The sequence below is a fragment of the Gallinula chloropus genome, assembly GCF_964237585.1.
Source record: "Gallinula chloropus genome assembly, chromosome: 1".
Taxonomy (NCBI): domain Eukaryota; kingdom Metazoa; phylum Chordata; class Aves; order Gruiformes; family Rallidae; genus Gallinula; species Gallinula chloropus.
In genome coordinates, this window is record NC_140085.1 from 87,992,883 (window position 1) to 88,011,609 (window position 18,727).

The following is an 18,727-nucleotide window of genomic DNA, read 5'->3' on the forward strand; positions in this document are numbered from 1 at the left end:
CTCCCTCCCTCCAGCCTGCTGGATGGAGTCAGGGGTGGGAGTGAAATCTGCTCTGGCAAAGCCCCCTGGTTGTATGGCACTAACACAACTGGCAAAGGCAAACACGAAAGAAACACCTCTGAAGCAACTGGAAGAAAAATGGAAGTGGAGGAGAGAAAAACAAGGAGGCAAAACCCACCGTTCCTCCTCTTGCTTCCCTTGAGCTATTCAATCCTAGCAGCACAGTTATCTTTTTACCGGGGCAGGATCCCTTTTACTGGAGATGGAAGCAGTGAAGTGCCTCTGAGAAAGCTTCCAGCTTCAGTACACTTCAGAAATGTTCCTCTGCTGGTTTGCAGAGCTGGCCTGCGAGGCAAATTGGGAATCAAACCCATGGCCCTTGGGAGAGGGGGAGGCGGCAACCACACATGTGCTAGGCTACACAGCGGGTAGGCAGCCGAGCGAGTCCTCGCTGCACCGCCTTTCTGCTAAGGTGCCACCACGCTAGAGACAGAGAACAAGGCAGTTGCCTGTTCTGACTGACACAGAAAGTTGGGTTTCACTGGCTGTAGCTTCCAGGCAGGCTGTCACTGCTGAAAGCAAATTAGATCAGCTGGGCATCAAGCGATACCTCCCATCAGTCTTCACCGCCCACTGCTGCCAGCTTGACATTTCTCTTTCGCGCCGCATGTGCCAACTGTCTTACAAAGCCAGATGCAACATCTACTGGAAGGACATGAAGAACAACCAGAGGTGGGGAGAGGAGGCAGGGGGTCAGCTCAGGGTTGGGGTTGAGGAGGCTTTCTCCCACCCTTAGTCCAGGCAGAAGACCGGGTTCTCCAAGAAGACTGCAAGCTTGCTGGCCACCAAGTCCAGGTCACTGGTGTTGGCATATTTGAGCAGATTGGTGTTCTTGACAAAGTAATGCTTGAGGAAGTGTTGGCTTACACACTTGTGCAGCTTCTGCACCAGCCTTAGAAAGGCTTGAGGGAAGCAGCGCCAATCCTTGGTGCGTGGGTATTTTTCACACGTCCAGAATAGCACTGTCTGCAAGAAGCAGATGGGAGAGAAGAGGTGTTAGAGGTTCTGTCGAGGGCTCACACAGCTTACTAAGGCAGTTTTAGTGCTGGTGAATGGCTGACAGCCTTGGAAATCAGAGAGACTCGCACCGCCATCTCCCTGCGCTAACATTTCTGTGACGGAGGGATCACAGCTACAGCCTCCTCTGGGGATCACGCAGAGCAACTCTGACATGCCTGGGTGGGACCTTTCCCCAGAGGAGCCCCTCTCTATTGACTGCAGCAAAGGCCCAGAGAAAATGGTCTTGTTAAAATAATAGCTTATTTTCTGTCCTCCAGCAGGAGCCTCTGTAGAAATGCCAGGCATTTTCACCTGTAGAAAACGGCCTGTCATACAAGTGCAGAAGCTCATGGATACAAGGAGGGAGAAAACAATAATCAGATTAACATAACTATTTCTCAGCTTCAGCTGTATTTGTATTGATGATGCACACCGATCTGCACGGCAAACAGAGCTTCCAAGCACCTGCTGCAGGTGCAGGCTGTGCTTTCCAGTCAAGTGCAGCCCGTGTTTCTCCCACATACAATACTAATGGCATGCACTTTGCTCTATTCCCCCAAGTTTATCTGATCTGGTTTTACATTGCCAGTGTTAAATCTGTGGTTAAAATAATGAAATGCATATGATTATTGTTCTCATAGTGGTGTTTTTATGCTGCCTGTGTTGCAGTTTTAGACTTTCCTACAACCAAGAAGAATTTTCTGGCAGTACTTACTACTTATTGTACCAAAAAAGCCACACCAACTGCCTTGGTCAACCCAAAATCAGTTTTAAAACTACAGAGCCACCCCTCTTGGGTTTAATTATTAAGTTCCTTAATGTCCTTGGAGTCCCAATGCTATTTTATGGATTCAGCAACCCAAAGAGAGACCCACAGGCACTGTGAGATGTGGCTGTAGTATAGCCTTCAGCTCCTCTGTTTCTTCAGAGGTAGAGTTTCATCAAAACAAGGCACACTATTCTGGATTGCCTGCTTTGTTTTTCTTTTTCCTCCAGCAGGCATTGCAGGAGTTATAGGGCTGAGGAATTTCTTCTCAGATAGCTTTTCAAATGTGAACAATTTTTTGTTCACAGCTGCCATAACCACATAGAGGGGTTTTTTTTAATGTTGCCAGGGAACAAAAGACAGTGAGGAATTCAAGATACAGCGCTGCAAGAGCTACTCCTTGGAGACTTGCAGAGCAGTTACCTTTCATCATGCTAAAACTCCTTCAGCAAGATCCATGGGCAGCAGTTGCAATGACATTTCTGGAGGCAAGGAAAATAGTGCTGCTCTTCCAGTCAGGTGTAAACCAAGTCATCTACCCCGAGCATTTACTAAACCATCCCTAAGTGCCAGCTGTCTACCAGAGGCAAAGATTTGGCCTTCAAACTGTAACTAGGTCTTCTCCCAATCTTGAGCTTAATTCCTATGAAGGTAAGTGTGATGAGTGCGGTTACTCAGCCTTCTAAGGCTTTCACAACTTCTGGGGAAAGGATTTCCTCTGTCATAGGGGTTTTTTTTTTCATGAAGAGTCTTGTTTAATTGTAATTGTTAGACACCTCAGACAGTGGAAACCTAACAATGTGAAAAAAATTAGCACTAAGCCTCTGCTGAGCTGCTAGTTCTTCAACTGACCGCCTTTCTCTCTTTTCCCCCCCCCCCTTTGTCAAAATACAGACAATGTCAAAGCATTCCTTCTGCTCAGTAAACCGATCCTCTTACAGTTAGAGCCTGAAGTGCAGTAAAGAACTGAAGAGCTTTTAAAGAGCTTTTTATCTTGATCAAGAGTCCATGCAACAGCACTTCCTGCACCTCTTCTCCAGAGGAGCCAGGAGAAAGAGATCATTACTAATGGTTAAATGGTTTTCCACTTTCTCCTACCTTTGAGAGTTTTTTCTGCCAGTTCGTACTTTCTGCTAAGCTACAACTGGCCTTGTCAACCCTTTTTGGACCCTGTCTTGACTTAGTTCAGGCCCATGACTATAACAGTATTTGACGGTTGCAACTTTTTCTTTGGGAACAATCTTGTCATTGCACCTGGTTTTGGACACCAAAGGAACAGTAACTACTGTGGAATCCTGCTGACTTGAAGCTTTAAGGTGGGAGAAGAACAGCCTCTCCCTGGCAGTTCCAGCAAGATGAAAACCCAGGAAACAGGATTGGTCTACTGCCTGATAAATGGTGCTGCCTGTGGTCCACAAGTGTCTGCAGCTGTGGGGACACAGTTATAGTAGAGCCCCGGTCTCTTTTTCACAAACGTTGTTTGAAGTCATCTTGAACCCTGAAGTATGTGCAGGGAGGAGGCTACCAACCCAGGTGAAAAAACACTAGAACTGTAATTTTTTTACTTTGTTTGTGAAATAATGCTCACCTATGAGAATTTTGTTTGGTGCACATCCAGAAAGACAAGCACAGAGTTTTTCTACAGACTGACAAATGGATATTGATGGCTGGGGGAGTCAAAAAGCAGGAGGTAACCATGCACTTAAAGACAGTATTACAATGCTTATTTGAAATCAAAACAGAGGACCTCAATTCTAACATTATTTAGGTTGGTACAATCATAATGTTCCTACAGGCTTTAGTTTCCTGTTGAAGTTTGGAACATCTATTTACTTAACTACGGTTTTGAGTGTACCTTGGAAGTTAACTTAGACATCAGAGTGATTTACACTGTGATATTTTGACACTACTGGGTGGAAACCCCTGCAACAGATATTGGGACCATATCTTGGTATCATAGTGATACCTACCTGAAGGTGATAAGCTGTGATGACAGGCTTATTTCCAGCACACCAGACATCTTCCTTCATCTGCCTCATGACCCTGAAGCACTTCATGCGACAACCACCATCGTCATCAAGCCCTTCCATGAGTATATGCTCAGCACGGGAGAAGCAGAGCTGCCAGTGGTAATTGGAGCGGGCCAAAAGGTCAAAACCAAGTGACTGTGGACAAAAGGGGAATCACAGAATCACAGAATTTTAGGGATTGGAAGTCCGACCCCCCTGCCAAAGCAGGTTCCCTAGGACAGATCGCACAGATAGGCGTCCAGACGGGTTTTGGATGTCTCCAAAGAAGGAGACCGCACAACCCCCCTGGGCAGCCTGTCCCAGGGCTCTGTCACCCTCACTGTGAAAAAGTTCTTCCACGTGTTGGTGCAGAACCTCCTGTGCTCCAACTTGAAGCTATTGCCCCTTGTCTTGTCTCCACAGACCACTGAGAAGAGGCTGGCTATCTCCCTTTGTGTCCCACACTTGAGATATTTATAAACATTAATAAGGTCCCCCCTTAGTCGTCTTTTCTCAAGGCTGAACAGCCCCAGTTCACTCAGCCTTTCCTCGTAGGGAAGATGCTCCAGGCCATTAATCATCTTTGTAGCCCTTCTCTGGACTCTCTCCAGGAGATCCCTGTCTTTTTTGTACCAGGGAGCCCAGAACTGGATACAGTACTCCAGTTGGGGCCTGACCAGGGCAGAGGACAGAGACATCAGATGCAGAGAGATGCTACAAAACGGATGCGTGACATCTCTCGAAATGTTTTCTAAACAGGGTTAGCAGAGGCAGCAAACCTCACCTGTCCTAACTGCTAATCAAGTAACTGTGCAATTTGTTTTGTTTCCTCATCAGTTCCTTCCAGCAGGTCCACCTCGAGAGCCACCAGTTGCTGTACCACAGTGCTACTGTCGGCCACGGAGCAACAGGCTGTGCATGTGAGGGCAGCAGGACCGGAAGGTGTAACTGGACCTGTAGCAACATGATAGCTGGGGCTGAGCTGGAGTGCTGGAATCTACCCATGAGATTTGTAGGGAAAGATGGGCCTAGGCCAGAGGGAAAACTGCAGGACTGCTGCCCATTTGCAGAGGGCTTGTGTGAGGCAGAGCAGAACAGCAAGAGTGATGCACATCACTGTTGAGCTACACAGGCAGAGCAGTATATGAAACACTCGTGCGATGAACAGTTTATGCAGTTTTTCTTCCACAGAATTCACCACTGTAAGGGAGGGTGGGGTGGGGATGGGGGGAAGAATCCCAAGAAAATCTGACAGGCTACTTTGAAATATTGCTTCTCTAGAGAGTACACCTTCCAACCATGCTGTTGCCTGCCATGCAGTCCTTCGGTTGGGAAACCGCGGTCAGGGGTGCTGGACCCCTCCGAGGCCCATTCCGGCACAGGGCTGGCAGTGCTTCTCACACGGTTTACCTTGATGCACTGCACCTTCTCCTGGGACGGCCAGCGCCGCAGGCAACGGGGCCACCGGGCTTTCTCAGGCCAGCAGGTTGGGATCTCCACAGCTGGGACCAGCTCCACCTCGACCTGGGATTCTGACGTCTCCACAGACACCCGGACCACGGAGCTGAAGCTCTCCAGCACCGTCACTTTACCTGTGAGGGAACAGCAAGAGAAGATAACAAAGAAGAAAAGGTCTTCTCCCACAAGCCAAGCAAAGGGCAGCCTAGGTTCTTGCAGCTCTCTTGTTCTGGTTTCACACTTTCTCTTCAGTGCCATAAGCAGAATACAAGAAAAAAAAATTATTGTCTTAATCTACCCTGGGGAACGAGGACAGGAAGAAGGAGGAACAAATGAGCCCTCAATTTTACACTCAGTTGCCTTGTTTTTGTTTTCCTCTGTGGAGCACTCATAAATCCTAGGACCAGCTTCTTAAAAATACATGTAGACAACTGGTGCAACCTAAAGTTTCTAGTGGTACAGTACCAGATTGCTGCAGATTGGAGGGGACCAGATGAACACACCATACCTAAAGATCTTATTGTTTCAGAGAACCTGTGGTCAGACTAAATGACTTACCCTTGCTGGTCATTCAGAATGTTTTGTGGGGTATCTGTAAGTTTTGTTTCTGGAGATGCATTTGTACAGAACACAGTGCCAGAACTGATGGCCTGCTGTGCAGAGCAGTCACACCACATGCAAGGCTAATGTCTTGCCACATGGGGACTACTGAATGTCAAAAAGAATTAGTTCTGTGGTGATTTGGAGGAAAGAGGTTTCCTTAGTGGAAGAAGAGCAGCTCACCTCCAGGAACAACATGCTCTAAGAGCAGGAAGAAATGAAAGCTGCAACTAACAGACTTGGTGAGATGTTTGCTGCTGGCTCTGCTGCGTTCATGGAGGAAGTTTCTGTCTTCAGCTTTCCCTGTCACTCTGGCAGGATCACTGTCCCTTCAACTCTGCCAGCTGAGTCAATTGCACGACCCCACTTGCTCTAACCCAATGAAGGAAAAGACAGAGCAGATCACCATAAGCAAGTTAAATAGTAGTGTGTTAACCCACCTTGTTTTGATTGGTATGGGACAAGGAGCCCACAAAACAGACTTGAAGGGACAGTGTTGAACATCATCTGCTCTCACAAAGGAACTATCTGCCTACTCTCTATGGTAAATTAGCACCTCCTCCAGGAAATCACAGGGGGGAATTACTTTGCAAAGAGAGGAGTCCATCCCAACCAGAACTTTATAACCCTGGGTAAAATCTGCATGCTCGTTCCCTGCTGAACCAAGCCTTGGCACCAAAACAGGAACTGTTCTGCTCCCAAGCCCTCAGCAGGGATCACTCACAGATGAAAAGCATTAGAGCATCCAGAAAGGAAATGCATTCACAGTGTTTCCAAAACCATCACAACCCTGCTACATATTTTCCCACTGATGAAAAGTGAGACACGTCAAAACCCCTGGTTTTGCTGGTGCTAAAAGAATTAAAAAATAGGAAAGCAATGAAATCAGGGAAGTATTTCTGCAACTTCAATTGTACTGTGGGATGAAGTTCATTCTTAGAAATGAACAAAAATGTCCTCCTGACTTTATCTCAGCTCATCTTCTTTGTGCCAGTCTTCTCCCAGCTGACCTTACTAAAACAGTGTCAGAATCATCAGCCCAACCATTATCCCCCCAGGTCCCTTGGAAATACCTCTCTGGGCTCTACAACTTGCTGTACTGCTGCTAGACACAATGGCTGGTTTTCACTTCGGCACAATGACTCCCACATAAGTCAACCTTCAGATGCAGCCTGTTGCATCTGGTCTTTTCTGTGAGCCTCAATGGTGAAATTTCATTCCCTTCAACCTTTCCATTTCTAGGAGAACATAAGTTCTGGAAGAATGCAACAATCTAGCTGAGGTTGACTTTAACACGTTTTCTCCTGTGACTGAAATTCAGAGTGCAATCAGATGACTGGAAATGGCTCCTATTTCTCCAGAACACAGAAGACCCATATCAGACTGCCAATGAGTAGAGTCATCCTGGGAACTCGCTATGTGAAGAGGCACCACAGTCTGGATTTGATCATGTCACAGTATCTTACTGCAAAAAGATGGACATAGACTATTTAGCTTGGACCAAGCCAGGCATTCATTAGCTGAAGTCTGTAACGTGCCTCCGATGCTAAGAATTAAACACGGGCATCACTGTTCAGGCAGCATCTTGCTACAGTTGTAGGAGCTATGAAGGCATGTTACATGCACCACTGATTGTGTTATGTCAGCGATCAGCACTTCCAGTGCAATTAGCCACAGGATCTAAACAGGCACTTTGGATTGCTCACAAAGGGATCAGCAAACTTCCCAAGTCTAGTTCTGCCAAACAGGGCTGGGGTAGCCTGGACACTGGGGGGAAGAGCTCCTGTCCAACAGACTTTGCTCAAGTGGAACTCCTTCTACTTAGTTCCCACCACCCCATGCTGGAAAGCTATAGGCAATTAAGGTTTCCTCAAAGCATTATCTGCCCTATACACATCTTCGAGCACTTTCTTCTCTGACTTATGCACATTCCCTGTAGGCAATGGTCCTATGCTATCTTCCTTGATAGTCTAGATACATTGCAGGTGCTGCAGTAGAACAAGATTTCCCCCCACACCCCACAAAATCCCAAAAAGTTCTGAAAATCTGTGTTACATCTTGGTTGAACTGTGAGGGTGATGTTACTGAAGACCCTATGCATATTCCTAAGATAGGAGCAACATCTTAGGTGTAAAGAGCCCAAGGACTACTTAATTCTACCTTCAATCTAGGTCTACATGCATGTCTGTAATGGGCTAAAGGCTTCCTAATTTTGGAGAGGTTTGTTGTTTTTTAACTTCTGATCACGTGAGCCAAGCAAACACTTTGTGTGTGTGTGACAGTTTCCCCTCTATCAGCTGTAGAGGACAGCCAGTTCCCTTTACACCTGTCCCCACTAAACTCACTGGAGAGGTTACAGGAGATAATCGACTTCTCCACCAGCTCCCGGAAGATGATAAGGACTTTGGCCGGAACCAGATCACCTTCGATGTTCACATCCGTTTCGTGCCACTGCTGAAGGCTTTTTGAGAACTGCTCCACCTCCAGCCACTGATGCAATTCCTCAGGGTCCCGCACGGAGGAGAGGAGCTTGGCTCCATGCATGGTGTAATAACGCCAGTGCCGTACCTGGCATTCCCTGTACCCGGTCAGGCCACGCAGAGGGACTGTGATGAGGAATTGGCTGGGTGCTAAGACCTAGGAGAGTGCAGAGAGTTTGAGAGAGGAGACAAGGGCACATCCATGAGCGTGAAGTAAGGGAAAGAGGGTTAAGGAAGTAATAGGTAAAACTGTGGGCTCTGGAGGGAAGGAAAAGCCATAGTGTGAAGGACCTGTTCCATACCTGTCGGGGGGTTACTTTGGGGGTACACAGACTAAAAGAAAATTGTCTTAGAAGCAGTCTGATGTGACAGCCATGGCCCATAGAAGACAGATGCACACTGACCAATTTTCCACCCCACCTGGCATGGTTTCCCACGTTCCTTGTAACTGCTGGTCTGCAACTGCATGAGCTGTAGTAACTAGCCATCTCCAAGGCACAGGAAAGCGTCAGAGAGCACGGTTAGAGATCCAGCAGAAGGAAACAAAACAGTGCAAGGTACTTCCTCAGGATAGTTGCTAGAGATAAGCCTAGAGCTCCATAGTAGCAATACCTGTGGCAAAAAGTGCACCTTCCTAACTTCTTTCAAAGTCCACTACAGACATTAGCAAAATAAGGCTCTTTCCCATTCATCTGACCAGCGCTTCACTCTGTACAACCGTCCTTAGGAGACGGACACGTGAGGCAAGTGACATGCCTACACCCACATAGGCAGTGGCACCCTCAGAAAAAAACTCAGGTCTTGGCCAGCCATACTATATGAAACCACATCTCCTGCTGAGTGGAAGCCAGAAACAGCCTCAGGATGGAAATGGTAACCGATGGATAACCAAGCCACAAGCAGGCTTGGTTGCAGGACTGTAATTGGCCTTGCTTTGAGAATGACCATTGTCCAATAAAACCAGTGCCAAACCAGCATTTGCAGAGCAAATAAAGTGACACGGATACCATGAAACATCCTACTGACCTAGGGCATAGCCAGACATCTCCAAACACTAGTTTGGAAGCATTTGGCAATTGTGGCTCCAAGCATTCAGAGAGGGTGCTCAGACTTTTCCCATGTTAGCTTTTCAACTCCACTTGCTACCAAGCCTAACTTACACTGGCATTAATAAGGTGAAGCTGCTGCACAAGCAGGATGTGAAGTGATGGCTGTTGCTGCAAGGTGGCTACTTTGAGGTGAATGCAATGCCCTTGTCACTCTCCTGTAATAATCCAAAACGTTCTGGTGGTCTTCCTGGTAGCTCAGCTGATTTAAAATAGTACTGCAGAGGTGCCAGGGTCCTGACAGGCTTTGATGGCCCTGAAGAACTTCTACCCACACCTTCTGCTTGTGGGCCTGGGACCCCCATTTCAGCTCAGCGCCAGGCTATGTCGTAGGAGTGTTGGTCTCCAGCTGCGTGACAGCTATGCCTGTGTATGGCCACAGACCTTGTTGCCCTACCTCAGACCTACCTGGCCATTATGGACTTGCCTGGCAATCAGTAGACTGCACCTGCCCCTGGTTACTGCCAGCGAGCTTGATCCTGACACCCATGAGTGTTCTTGTCTCTACTGCAGACTTGCCTTATCATCAGAGACCTGCCTGACTCTCAGCTGAACCCAGCTGCCCTCCCTAGGTCTTCCTTGCTCCAGGACTAGGCGGCAGGAACTGCAATGTTGTCATGCTAATCTCCTGGCTCCCTCTCCCACAGGGAGCAGCTGGTCTTCTCTGCTCCCTGGCAAGAGATTTGAGGTATAAAAGATGGCCATCAGGAAGCACAGAAATGGCAAAGGAAGCACCAGCAAGCCCTTCTTTTGTCCAATATAAACCACCTAAAGGCAGGGGGATACTGGAAGGACAACATTGCAGGTCAAGCTGCAATTGCTGGGGCTGAGAATCATCGTGAGCAGCTCAGGAATGAAGTGCTAGGCTCCAGAAGGAAAAAAAAATACCATGGCTGTCATGCAGTTCCTGCTCATCTGACTGCCTCAGCCACATCTGCAGATAAACAACCATTCCTTCCCATACCAAGGTGCTGGCTTGCAGGCACTGACACCCAACAGATTATAAAAGGAAGAGCAATACATGTTAGGTGAGTGCCTTCAAACGAAAGTCACGAGGCCCCTCCACCTAGGAACAGCAGAAATCACAAGGTTGGAGATGGCACTGCAAAGCTGGGCAGCTGGCATTGCCCTGGCCTAAACAAGTGCCTGTCCCACACCTGTGCTCTGCCACACCACGGTGTTGTACACCATATGCAGATCATGGGCACCAGCAAGTCACTGGCTTGAACAAGAGCCTCAGACTCTGGGGTGTGTAACTTATGGATGATCCTGCTGTGTTAAAACCTGCCTGCAATGTGCTGGGCAAATTAAACACAGGCTCAGTCTGTGATCCTGGCCATGGTACCCCAGGGAGGCAGAGGCATCAGGTTAGAAATAGTTAGACTATCAGAAATAGTTAGAAACAGTTACACTAAAAAAGCAAGTCTCTTGCAGAGAGGATGAAGTAGTCATGGGAGGATCGACTAGGTGGGTGAAGTTGCCTGGAGAAGAGGGCGGGAGAGGAGGAGGCGGGAACACGGACTGGCAGGCACCAGGCGGCAGGAAGGCTTTGTACCTGGATGGAAGGGTGGAACGGGCGCTTCCCCCGAAGCATAGCTGACCACTTGGCCAGTAAAGCTGGCTGATCCTGAGAGAAGCAGAAAGGAAAACGAGAAGTAGACAGAACAGAGAGAAAGTGTGTGCCAGGTCATTCATTCAGAGAGCAAAGCTGCGAGGTACCTCTGAGCCTATTAGTTAAAGGGAAATCCTCCCCGCCCCACCACGATTACAGAGTTAAGCACTCAGCAATACCATTGGGCAGTGCTGTACTAGCAGTTACTGTGGGTGCTAACCTGCTCATTCCAACTCACTGAAGCCTCCACAACTTTTGCATCAGCCCTGCACAGGTGACAGCTGCAAAAATGGTGGGCTACAACTAAAACAAACACTTATAAGTTCTATCCATTTTATCCATCAAAACTGTTATTAATGATTTGGACTTTTTGTCCCCTGGGTCACAGAAAAACACTGAGTATCTACAGGCTTTTCTTCTACATTCACCCAGCCATTTGCAGTTCTTTTGTTCTCCCATTTGCAAGGAGGCCTGTAGATTCTCAACAGATCAAGACCCCTCACTATGTTACATCAAATCCAAGTCCTTTTCATCAGATGCAGGAACAAAAACACGTTGTAAAATTAAACACAGAATAGTTAATACATTTGCTCTCCTGTAACTTAAGTCTCCTCTATCTTGAGTTATGTCAGCAGTGATTTTAAAGATGCTGTTTTTTGGAAGCAAAGCAGTCCAAGACAAAAATATTCATTATTAACCCATTCCTTGCTGCCCCACACTACAGTACAGTTACCCAGGCCCTCTCAGCATGACTGGCACAGATTTATTGACCTGGGTGCAGTTAAGTATGAATTACAGATCTGTTGGTGTTTTCAGAAAACAAATTTGGGTGACTGCTTTTAAGCAGGGGTTGTTCAGATCAGCCTACTTCAGTACCAGATTACTGTTCAGAACAGATTGCTTTGGCATTGTTCTGCTTTGTTCTCCAGAACAGCCATTTTACCCTGACCTGGGTCTTGTCAAACTTCATTACTCAAAGCAGGTTTGTTCCAGCATGAGAGGTGGATGTTGGGTGATGCACCTAGGAACATGTGGACCAGGACGTGGCACCATTTTACATCACTGCGGTCGCTTCTACTGGCAAGGCCACATGTCCTGGGATACACAAAATTCCAGGAAAGATACAAATCTGAATGTGTTTGTGCCCAGAGCAACAGCCACGTTTCACACCAGATGAGTATATCCTGCCTCCGTCTCCACACCCTTCCAGCAGCTTGATACACGCAGCGCTAATACCTTCAGTCCCAGACAGCTGCACAAGTTGCCTTCATGTGTTTGCTGTGCTTTGTTCTGTAACTGGCTGCACCTTAGCATGAGGACTGACATTGCTAAAGCATGTAAACTAGTGCAACTGAAAAGGATCGTTTTCACCTTAAACTGCCATTGGTACAATTGTTTCTCATATCCTTACAGCAGCTGTTCTTACATTAAGCAGTCACAGGAAACAACCAGTCTTCTGTCACAGCTGGGACAGGACATTATTATTTTGGTATTTGATGGTCTAAAGTGGAGAGATGTTTAACTTCTCCCACTAATAAGCATATTTCTTCCCAGTATAAAAAAAGTTCCAATCCATGACCAAGAAAAAACATATTTTTCTGAAAGAGCTTTCTACTGTTCATAGCAGAAGAAGGATTTTTGATTTCCTCCCCCCTCTTTTCAGTGAGTTGACATGTTTCCCACCTGTGAAAAATATGAGTCACAGCTCATGAAGGCATGAGCATTTTTTTCTTCTTAATGCTGTACAAGTTTTTTCTTTCTGTCTCCCAAAGATCTCTGACTTCTGCTCACAGATTGACAGCTCTGGCAGTAGAAGCAGCAGTTGTAAAAAGAGGCTCTGCCTAATTTACCCAGACCTCTCCAATGCTCCTCTGGTTGTAAGATGTCCCAGTGACATTTTGGGTGAGGTACTGGTCCATACAAACACTTACACAACGGAGAAATCATTACTGATTGCCAGACAGTGTATCACAGCTCTTGTTCATACCTTGATATTCTCATTGTGAATGCCCGAGTTGGAGATGGCCTGGAAACGTGCAGCCTTATAGCTGATTTCTGCAGTCAGCTGCTGGATAATTTTCTGCACCTCCTCCACTGCTTTGGAAACCAGGTCATGTCGCTGTTCCACCTGTTAGTTCCAAGAAAGACACTTCATAGTACAGGTAACTGCACTCTTTGTCTCCAGCAGGAAACAATCGACTTAAAGCATCCTGAGAAACATTAGCACCTGTGCTGCACTGGGGATGAAACCTGTGTGCTACAACCAATTTACCAGGAGGGAGAGCTGGCAAACACTGAAGGGCCCATACTCCAGACTGCTGAGCATTAATTGATGCCAATACCATTGGATGGAAGGGAAAGAGTTCATCATATGGAGAAATTTGCTATCAACCAGCTACAGTCTCATCCTGTATCCATTTGCTGCAAAATACCCTGTTACTCCCCTGCTTACACCAGCCATTCCCAGGGTATGTGTCATCCCAACAGCTGTTGAGATTTCAAGAATTACATGACTCAGGCTGCAGGTGTATGTGGCAGCATTTAGGCAGCATTGAGAGTATCCATACTGTCTTCATACCCGAAGTACAGATGAGCATCTACTCCTAGATGGCGAGAAAGTATCTCTCCAAAGCTGGTCCCGCTGAGGACTAGGTGTTTGTGTGACTTGATGGATAGCTTGTCATTTCAAGCAGAAGTAGCATAACTATTTATGGAAAATTATTTCAGTGGAAGCTCTGAGTCTTGGAAAGACCGAGTTGAAGGATGGACAACTCAGAAAAATGAACCTGAGCTTTCACATATGACTGAAAATGAATGGATCCCCATAAGGGGGTGGTGTTGTGGTTTTAACTTCAGCTGGTAACTAAGCACCACACAGCCACTCGCTCACCCCTCCTCCCCGCAAGGAAAAGGGGAGGAGAACAGAGAAAAAAAAACTTATGGGTTGAGATAAAGACAGTTTAATAGGATAACAAAGGAAGATGATGATTATATTATTATTATTGTTAAGTAATATATTTTAACCCCCCCACCCAAGTGATGCACAAATACAACTGCTCACCACATGCAGAAGTGAAGAAAACCCAAACCCCCATGCTAGTCTTTCTGAGCAGCAAGTCTGCTTCTCAAGTAAACAGGGAGAATGACATGATATTTTAGGGAATATCCCTTTGGCCAGCCAGGGTCATCTGTCCTGGCTGTGTTCTTCCAGCTTGTGCAGCTGGCAGGGCATGAGAAGCTGAGAAGTCCTTGACCTAGTATAAACACCACAACTACCTAGCAACAACTGAAAACATCAGTGTGTTATCAACATTATTTTCATCTTAAATCCAAAACACAGCACCATACCAACTCCTAGAAAGAAAATTAACTCTATCTCAGCCAAAGCCAGGACAAATAGTAAAAATCTGAACAAGGAGATTTAACGGGAGGAACATGAAGGAACCAGCTTAGTAAAGGACATTTAAGTATTTACCAAAATGAGGAGATTCAGCTACTGTTAATGAATGATTCCTCATTTCTTATTCATGTAGAATTATCTGTGCACAGTTAGACATGAAGATTGCTTACTGTCCTTTTTTGCATCCTAATACTTTATCTCATTTTGTTGCAGGTTTTGCTTTAATTTTTTTCTTGTTCTTTCTTCTTCCTCATCACATTCTACTAAATTTCATTGTGTGCCAGCAACAAAAGAATACAGAAACAGATGGGAGGTTTTGAAGACCTAGGTCAGGACATGAGAACCCACCTGAATCTAGATCTAATACCCTGGCTGGGCTATTTGCAGTTATGAAACCAGAGTGTTAGATCATTAACAGCGTGGCTAAAGTGAATGATTAGGCATGACTGCCGCAGTCAAACATAACTGCTGTAGTCATCTATTATTATCAAAGACCAAAGCAAAAGCATAAGGAAAAAATCCTTCCCTGTGAGGGCAGTGAGGGCCTGGCACAGGCTGCCCAGAGAAGCTGTGGCTCCCCCCTTCCTGGCAGTGTCCAAGGCCAAGTGAGGTGAGGCTTTGGGCAACCTGGCTAGCAGAGGGTGTCCCTGCCCATGGCAAGGGGGTTGGAACTATATGATCTGAGGTCCCTTCCAATCCAAACCATTCTGTGAATTTATTGTAAACCTCCTGGATCCTGCTTGCTTTAGCATCTTCCTCATCTTCTAAACAACACTCTACTCCCTTTTAGAAAATACCACTGACAAGTGCTTCACTGAAAGTCTTTGGACACCTTCATGTGAAATGTTGAATTGTCAGACAAAACACTCAACTGTGTTGAAATGTGACCCCAAGCCTTGAGAAGTGACAAACATTCACTTCTTCACAACAAGAGACCATACAATGGACTACAAAAGGACTAGTGCTTGTCTAAGACCAATTAACCAATGAATAGCAATTGACTAACACTGAACTTGAAGATGAGCAGAGTTTGAATACCTTCCCCCAGGCAACAAAGTAACAGCATTTTTAATAAACCTGAACAGTTTTTGCCAGTAGAAAATACATCAGACAGCAGCATCCTATTTCCTTAACTGAGCTGTCACCTACCTTTGACATCCTGATTCTACGTTAACAACATGCAGTCTCCTATGTTTATATAACCCCTTTAAATTCCCTACTAGTTCACTCTTCTCCTCATTCCAAGTCATCCTTGTTCCCTGACACCAGATTTAGCTAGCTTGCACGTACTTCTAAATTTTTTTCTTTTTAAGAAAATTCGTACTGAAAAATTGTAGCCCATGTTCATTTTCACCTCCTCATCTCAGCTTTCGCTCATGGCACTTCTCCATCTGCAGCTACAGCTATTTTTTCCACCATGTTTTCACTCGTCCCGAAGAACTCCTCAGAGCAGTCTAATAAGCTTGACTTGCTCCACAAGATTCCTAATGGTTTCTCCAACCAGCAAATGGTATGAGCGGTAGAGAAAGTTGTCCACCTGTAGCAGCTTTGGGAACAAACCCCAGACTTTTTCCTGTTGGAAGTATACAATCACTGGGTCAGCTCAAACAGAGATCTAAGAACGCCTCTGCATGCATTGCCCATGCTATGTTCTCTCTAAGGGGCAACCACTAGAAAACACTTTCTGCCACCTCCAGTATCCTGGGAGAATCCATCCAACCCAGCCTGGCTTAATTTAATTGTTCCTTCATCACCTACTGGCTGGGCTATAGCAGTTGTCATGAAATCTTTAAAATTAAGAGTTTAGACTCTTAGAAGAAACATTAAGGGAGGTACAACTAACCACCTTTTTCTGCATACATTCCTCATCGCTGGGGCAGGGATAAAATAACAAAGGGCACGTGACAGATGGTGCTAACTGTTGCTAACCACAATTAGGTCCTTAATCATGCTATTAGAAGAGACAACATTCCTACTGAAGTGAAGACAGAACAGGAGTGAGTTCAGCTTCTGAAAAGCCAAGGCATTTATTGAGGATGTTTTTAGCACCAGCACGGACATGTTGTGAGAAGAGACAGAATAAACTCTTTGTTAGACAACCACTTCCACCACCTACTGGCGTTCCCCTTACCAGGACCTAACTTTGGAAATCATGCCAAAGCAAATGCACAAAACCAGCACAACCGGATCAATGAACGTTTCACTATGGGGAAAGCAAACAGGACTGAGATTTACTGGGGACTGTTAAGAACATCTGGACCTGTTCTTATTTACCCAGTCACTGTCACTCTATATGCACTTGTGGTTTTCCTTTGCTGAGTGGTTTAAGGAAGAAAACTCGTGCATCATGGAGATTTGCTGCACCAGGTAGCTGACCTGCTTTCAAAACCAGGCAGCATTTTACCTGAAGGTCAGGCAGCCTCGCTTGGACAGGAGGCTCATGAGCAGGCAGAAACTTGGAACCCATCAGAGCCACTAGAAAACAGACTTTCAGCGGATCCTAAACCAAAGGCAACTATGAGCCTTGTTTAACTACGCTCTGCTTCTGTCCCCTGTACTTAATGACAGACATAGGAGCATCGTGCCATGCGTGGCCTTCCTCCGCTCCCTCCTTTGTCGCTCCACACGATAGATCTGCAGGGAAGTGTTCACTGCTACAGCTCACTGAACAGGTTCTGATGGAAGGATTTTCCAGTGCACAACACTGCACGGCTGAACATGAGAGTTCTTATAGAAATGCACAGGCTAGTCACCAAAACATTTCCACAGAGCAAACGAACCTTTCTTACCAGTCCCTCCATGGTACTAGACCATTTCATCCTTGACAGAAAAGAAAGCCTTACAGTCTTCCATTTTGAAATGATTTTTCACCTGTGTCTTGCATTTTGCTGGGGAAAGCAGACTGTAAAACAGGCAATGGCTAAGTTCTGTGATGAACCATGTCAGCTTTAAAAAGTCTTATGGCTCACTTAAGAGTTACTTTCATTAACAGCATTGTTTCGCTGATGACTTTATTCTGCTTTACTTCATTTCATAATGGGGAAAAAAAAGAATGCTGGAATATCTCATAAAATAGACAATGTGGTTCCAGCCTGCGTGTGCTCATAAGGCAGGTTATTTAAATCCTGGTATACAGAGAAGTACCCTGAGCTGACGTGACCGACCGATGGGTGAATCGCAACAGTATCTGCATCCTTAGCTCTCAAATGCATCTTTCTTAGAGGCAACCCTTGGTGTAATTTTGGTCCTGTTTCTGTCAAGAGCATTGGATAAGGAAAGTGCCACAGACCTTTTCTTAGATCAAATGCTGGCAATTACAGCTAATCTCACACCTGGAATTCCAAAATGAGAGCAGAAATTCGTTACATCTGAAGAAGAGGAGGGCAAACACTTTGAAAAATTAGACTACCAGCTGAGATCCCTGATAACACTCTGCAACAGAGACCTAGAAATCTCATTAGAAATACAGTTCTCATGAAACTTCACCCAGTCTTGTCTCAGAAATGAAGACAGCAGGCAAGCAACTAACTGTCAAGTTTGGCACCCTTCAGAATCAACACCTAGTGTGGGAGACAGAAAATCTGGACAGATTAAAGCCTTACCTTGCTCTGGATGTAGATTTCTACATCTTCATCTGTGAACGGTTTCATGGCAAGATGGTCTTCACTTCCCTAAAGTGTGAATTCACTTGTCACTTGTTCACCTGCCTCTGGAAGTGGAGGGACTCTCACAGCAACCAGCTCAGAGCCTTCTTGCCCTGTGCAGCTCAGGTCACTTGAGTCTTCTGTGGATGAAGAAGAGGAGAGAGAAGCAAGGAAGTATGCCTATTTTTAATTTTTTTTTCCCTAGTCTGTGTCACAATGTCACATCCAGATCCTTTGGAAACCTAGCTCCAATTTCCCTAAGTTCAATCATGATTATTCATCCTATTACTTTTAAATGGTGGGTCTTGCATGCAGGCACACACAAAAATATCCCAACTACTGCTCTGTCTCAGGGCAGACCTGGAAGCGCCTTTCAGATCGCACTGCAGATTCAGTATGCTCGTGCACAGCATTATTATGCCACAAGAACTTCCCTGCTGCACTAGCCCTTCACTAAACCATTGGTCAAACGCTCTTCAGGTATCCCTTGTTGACTTCAGTCCACCTGCTTTCCATCTCAAACTGCATGGGTATTTTTATGCTCAGATCATTCATTTGGCTTGCAGCTTCTGCTCCTGTCTCCTCCCCTCTCC

The 18,727-nt window shown here is 45.9% G+C and overlaps 1 protein-coding gene across 1 annotated transcript; it reads right to left on the reverse strand.

Annotated features, from left to right (window-relative positions):
- Positions 1-792: 792 nt before the first annotated feature.
- On the reverse strand, positions 793-18,147 carry MAB21L3 (mab-21 like 3; the record flags this gene model as incomplete). Its single annotated transcript, XM_084279188.1, has 7 exons — positions 18,093-18,147; positions 13,078-13,218; positions 11,034-11,105; positions 8,238-8,529; positions 5,245-5,426; positions 3,796-3,990; positions 793-1,026 (listed from the first exon to the last, which is right to left on the reverse strand). The coding sequence occupies exons 1-7, from the start codon at positions 18,138-18,140 to the stop codon at positions 793-795; spliced, it is 1,164 nt and encodes a 387-aa protein (XP_084135314.1). The 5' UTR covers positions 18,141-18,147.
- Between the last annotated feature and the right edge of the window lie 580 nt (positions 18,148-18,727).